General features: G+C 35.7%; 1 protein-coding gene across 1 annotated transcript in view; it reads right to left on the minus strand.

Moving 5' to 3' along the window:
- Positions 1-5695, minus strand: part of LOC107711768 (trichohyalin-like) — a 160560-nt gene that overhangs the window by 24161 nt on the left and 130704 nt on the right. The window contains exon 11 of the mRNA XM_016516814.1: positions 5043-5207. Coding sequence (XP_016372300.1) covers positions 5043-5207 — 165 coding nt within the window. The remainder of the gene's footprint in view (positions 1-5042; positions 5208-5695) is intronic.

Raw genomic sequence — 5695 nt, forward strand, 5'->3', positions numbered from 1 at the left:
CACAGGGGGCTCTATGTGAGTGTGCGTGTGTGTGTGTGTGGGGAGGGGGAGGGGGGGTCTGTTCAACTTTCAACTTTTAACTTTATTTATTTATAAAGCACTTTCAAGACCACGGTGTGGAAACCAAAGTGCTGTACAGGATGACTAAATAAAAATATAAAAACAAAATCAAGCACAAAACATAAACATATACCACAACAACAAAGAACAAATTACAAGACATTTTTAAATGCTAATGAAAACAAATGAGTTTTAAGCACACTCTGAAATACAGGAAGTGTAGGAGAAGATTTTACAGACAGAGGAAGGTAATTCCAAAGCCTTGGAGCAGCAACAGAAAAGGCCCGATCACCTTTACATTTTAAACGAGATCGAGGAACCATCAGATGTAATTGATCGTTAGAACGCAAAGACCTATTGGATTGATGCAAACTGATTAAATCAGAAATATACTCTGGTGCTAAACCATGCAAAGCTTTAAAAACATATAATAGCACTTTATAATGAATCCTGTATCGTACAGGAAGCCAGTGTAATTTAATAAGCACAGGAGTAATATGCTCTCTCTTCTTGGTACCCGTTAAAAGCCTAGCCGCTGAATTCTGAACAAGCTGCAGGCGGGAGAGAGAGGCCTGACTCACACCCAGATACAATGCATTACAATAATCCAAACGAGATGACACAAAAGCATGCACAACTTTATCCAAGTCCTCAAAAGAAAGGATAGACTTCAACTTAGAAAAAGATCTAAGATGGAAAAAACTATTTTTAACAACGGCATTAATTTGACAATCAAATTTGAGCTCTGAGTCAAAAATGACACCAAGGTTTTTCAATCTAGAAAGATTTTTACAGAGATTGAATGGATAAATGATCCTTGCGTTTCAATGGTAAATAAAGTTGTGAGTCATCAGCATACAAATGATAAAGAATGTCGTGTTTAAAAAAAAAATTATCCTAGAGGGAGCATATAAAGGGAAAACAAAACCGGTCCCAGGATTGAACCCTGAGGAACCCCACACATGAGAGGGGCAACAGATGAAGAGTAATCCCCTAGACTGACTGAAAAAGTCCTATCTTTTAAATATGAAGAAAACAGGCTAAACCCTGAATGCCTACACAGCAAAATCCCCAGAGTTAAATCAACTCTGCTCAGAGTACATATTGTCCCAATCTACAGAGTGTTAAAGTTACACTGAAGCAGAGTTACCACTGTTGAGGATTATGTGATATGTTTTCATGTCTAAAAGCCTGAGCAGTAGTTGTTCATCTTCAACATTGTTAACCTGCGGGTTTTCTTTAATAATGCTCACTCATCAATTAATTAATTGCTTAATTGTCCCATTAACTTTAACTCGACTTCAGTGTTACTTTAACACTCTGTAAACTGGGACAATATGTACTCTGAGCAGAGTTGATTTAACTCTGGGGATTTTGCTGTGTACATGGTCTCTAAGACGATCAATGAGAATGTTATGGTCAACTGTGTCAAATGCACAGATCTATAAGTAACATAACAACACAACTTCCAGAATCAGCGCCACGTAGAATATCATTAGTAACCCTCAAAAGAGCTGATTCTGTACTATGGCCGGCTCTAAACCCTGACTGAAATCTATCCGAAATGTTGTTCTTCACCAAAAAATCATTAAGCTATGCATACACAATCTTCTCCAGTATCTTTGAAATAAAAGGCAATTTTGAAATGGGATGAAAATTATTCATATCAGAGGAGTCTAAACCAGCTTTTTAAAGAAGGGTCTGGATAACTGCATGTTTAAAACTAAGAGGAACAACACCAAATGTCAAGCTACTATTCATAATAGTTAAAATGCATTTACCAATAGAATTAACCACTTCTTTAAATAAAAGAGAAGGAATCACATCACAGGGAGACCTAGTGGGCTTCATGTACGCAATTATTTCTTTGAGTTGTGGAAGAGATACCGGCGTAAAACAAGTCAATTGATTTGGAAGGACAGAGTGTACAATAAAATCATTAGTAACAGATTAAATCTGGGATCTAATTCCAGCAGTCTTATCAATGAAATTTTTTAACAACTTTTCACATGTCAACAGAAGGAGAGAGTAATGGCATAACAACAGGATGGAGTACAGTGTTTATAGTAGAAAAAAGCACTCTAGAATTATGGCAGTTCCTCAAGATAATATCAGAAAAATAATTAGATCTAGCTAATTTAACAGCTCTTTGTTATTCACTCACACAACTCTTCAAAATCTCATAAGAAACCTGTAGTTTATCTTTAAGCAATTTACGTTCGGCCCTTCTGCACTCTTGCCTGAGAGCACGGGTATTACTGTTCAACCAGGGCTGTGTCTTGACCTTTTTATTCCTAATTTCCAAAGGAGCCACAAGATCTAAAATATCTGAACATGTAGAGTTGAACTGATTGACCAACTGTTCAGGTCCAATACAAGGAGAGGGAGACTCAATCAAGCTAATTAAAAGGAGAAACTCCAAATGCTGCTGAAAATTTACTAGCAGTTCAAGGAGTAAGAGCACGAGAAGCAATAGAAGAAGAAACATTCATAATCTGAGTACTACATGGGAAAGTAGGGCTAAAAAGGGCTTGTGGTCAGAGAAAAGTGCAGTGTCTGCAATTTTCACCCCACTAACTGAAAACCCCAAAGATAATACAAGGTCAAGAGTATGACCACGCTTATGTGTTGGACCAGAAACACACTGTAAAAGATCAAATGACTCTAATAAATGTAAAAACTCACTAACCAGGGGCTTTGAAGGGCAACAAACATTTATGTTGAAATCCCCCAAAATTAGAATATTGTCAAAAGAAGGGACAATAACAGATAACAATTCAGAAAACTCCTGAATAAAATCCCCATGCATGTTTGGGGGTCTATAAATCAAAACACAACACAGATTTAAAAGAATTCAACATAATTAACTGAGTTTCAAACGTACAATAAGACTCAGAAGGTAAAAGTCTGCATTTGAACCTGTCTTTAAAAATAACAGCAAGACCTGGGTGTACTAAAAAAACTACAACCAGGAGGAGAAAGTTCAGAGAGAGGAGTCGTTTCACCGACGTTGAGCCAAGTCTCAGTTACAAATAAGAAGTCTAATTCATGAGAGAGAAAAAGATCATTCAAAATAAAAGACTTATTTGCAAGGGACCTTGCATTAATCAACACCATTGTCACTGGAATGGAGTCAGGAAAAGGTACAGTTGTGTGTAAAGTGGTATCGTTTGTACCGGACTTCCATAACGCAGGAAACAAAGATTTTGGCGATTTACTCTCCGATCGCCTGACCGCCGCCTCACATGAACCATCCGCGAGGACCAGAGCACTGGCACAGATGAAGACGGGAACGAGGTATGAGCATCTTAGGTTCGGCATCACATCAATGGCCTCCGCCACTGAAGACGCAGGTCCGATGAAAGGATATTTCCCGAACTTCTTTGATCTCACAAGGCCTCCAGCATGCTTCCCACGCTTCCTTAGGCATTTATTGAAACAGGCACAGACACCCCCTGCAGGTAACACATTTTCCTCAGAGCGAATGGCACCCCGGCAGGTAACACATTTTCCTCAATGCGGCTGGCACATAATGAGGATGCAGCTGGCAGACTTCTCCGGGGTCGCGACTCAAACAACCAAACACCACCGATTGAATATTCAGTAGAGTCAAGCGATCGTACACCAGGGGAGAACAAGTAGTACGAGTAATAAAACAAACAACGAAAACGAAAACAAATAACATAGATAAACTGCGACGGCAAGCCGGCAAACATCCTGGCGCCATCTTGATCATAAGCTATGAGAACAGTTTTGGCTGTAAGATGAATAATGGACTAAATCTAATTGTGTCAGTCAATGACAACTTATCTCTGACTATTGATAATTCTTCTTGTTTTAATGTAAAAAACTAAGATACGATATATTTTCCTTTGTGGTTTAATAATTTATGCATCAGAGGGTTATTAATTAATTCAGTTAATTAATGTATTAGTTCAAGTAATTAATTAGTTCAGTGGGAAACTGAGAGCGATTCGAGTCTCATGTTCGAGCCCTCCAAGAAAGTCAAACATGTTTGTCTTTATATTAGGATTATATGAAAATGTGAACTCACCCAGTTGAGATCAAATGGCCAAATAAGGATATTTACGTGCCATGTAAATCTTTGTATTCATGTTGGGTTACATATGAAAAACATTTATACTATTTTCAACAAAAGTTTGATTTAATCACTCTAAATATGGTGTAACTCTGAAGCAAAAATACGTATTTTCTTATAACGAATACATCTAAAAATACACATCTTAATTATTATGCATGAAGCTTTCTTGGGGTTGTACTAGGGCTGCACAATTAATCGAATTTCTAATCACGATTACAATTATGGATGCCACAATTACATAATCGTTCAAAGCGGCAATTAATCGTTCAAAGTCCACTTATGTTATTCTGCACGCTTAAGATATGTTTTTTTCTTTCTACATGTTATCTTAAGGGTTTTTCCATTGTTTTAGATTTTGTTTTAGTATAACATTATAATACCATTCATATTTTTACTTTCTTTATAATTTAAAGAAGAAACCAGTCCGATGTATATTTGAGGCTTAATACTATAGAAAAGCACTAAAGGTTTTTCAGTTAGAGTGTTTTCAGCTTGTTTATTTTCATATAAAAATACGGCATGCAGTTGCATCAAACAATGGTATAAACATCATTCAATGTAAATTGTGATAATCGTAATTAATAATCGCAATTACAATTTCAAGGGAATAATCGACAATTATGATTTTTGTCATAATCGTGCAGCCCTAGGTTGTACCATTTGACACCCCAAGAACTAACTGACTTTGACACATTAATTGTGATATTTTATAGTACGTTTTTTTTTTTCATAACGAAATGACATTTTGCTTATAATGCTCTGATCTAGGTAACGTTTTTTTAAATATTAGCAATATTTAAAAGCAAAACTGCTTCGCTACTCTGATGAGCAGCAGTCCATGATCAAGACATGTAGATGTCACATGGTTAGTCATTTGTACCTTGTTTTGTAATTGCTGTTTTTCACTCTGGTATTTGTTAATCAGCTCCTGGTTTTTTTGTCTTTGGATGTCCAGTTCAATGTCAGCTTCTCTTCTTAACTCCATCTCTTGCTGTTTCAGCTGTTTGTCTTGCTCAGCCTGTTTCTGCTGGAGAAAAGCCTCCATCTGTATGCACACAAATATGGGTTAAATAAGGGCTGAGGTCAAATAAAGTAAAGTAAAGTAAATAAAATCTACCGAGAATGAGATTATTATTTGTGCACTTAACCCATAAACTGACATTCAGTCTACTGAATTTATTAATTACAGAAAATGTAATACAATTTAGACATAACACAAAAGAACAGTGGTTAACTAAACCTAAAACTATTAAAAATAGTTTGTGTTAATTGAAATAAAGATGAAATAATATATAAATATTGAAAATATGAAAGTATTAAACTTTAAAAAAAATCCTTCAACTAGAAATGTTCTCTCTAGTAGAATTACACCTAAAATTACTACTAAACTGAAATAACAGTATATTAAAGCTAAATAGAAATACTAAAGCATAACAAAACTACTAAAACTTTAACTAAAATTAAAATATAAAAAGCTAATTTCATGTGTGTGTGTGTGTGTGTGTGTGTGTGTATATATATATATATATATAT

This window comes from Sinocyclocheilus rhinocerous, unplaced genomic scaffold (assembly GCF_001515625.1).
Source record: "Sinocyclocheilus rhinocerous isolate Xijiao unplaced genomic scaffold, SAMN03320098_v1.1 scaffold778, whole genome shotgun sequence".
In the NCBI taxonomy this organism is placed as follows: domain Eukaryota; kingdom Metazoa; phylum Chordata; class Actinopteri; order Cypriniformes; family Cyprinidae; genus Sinocyclocheilus; species Sinocyclocheilus rhinocerous.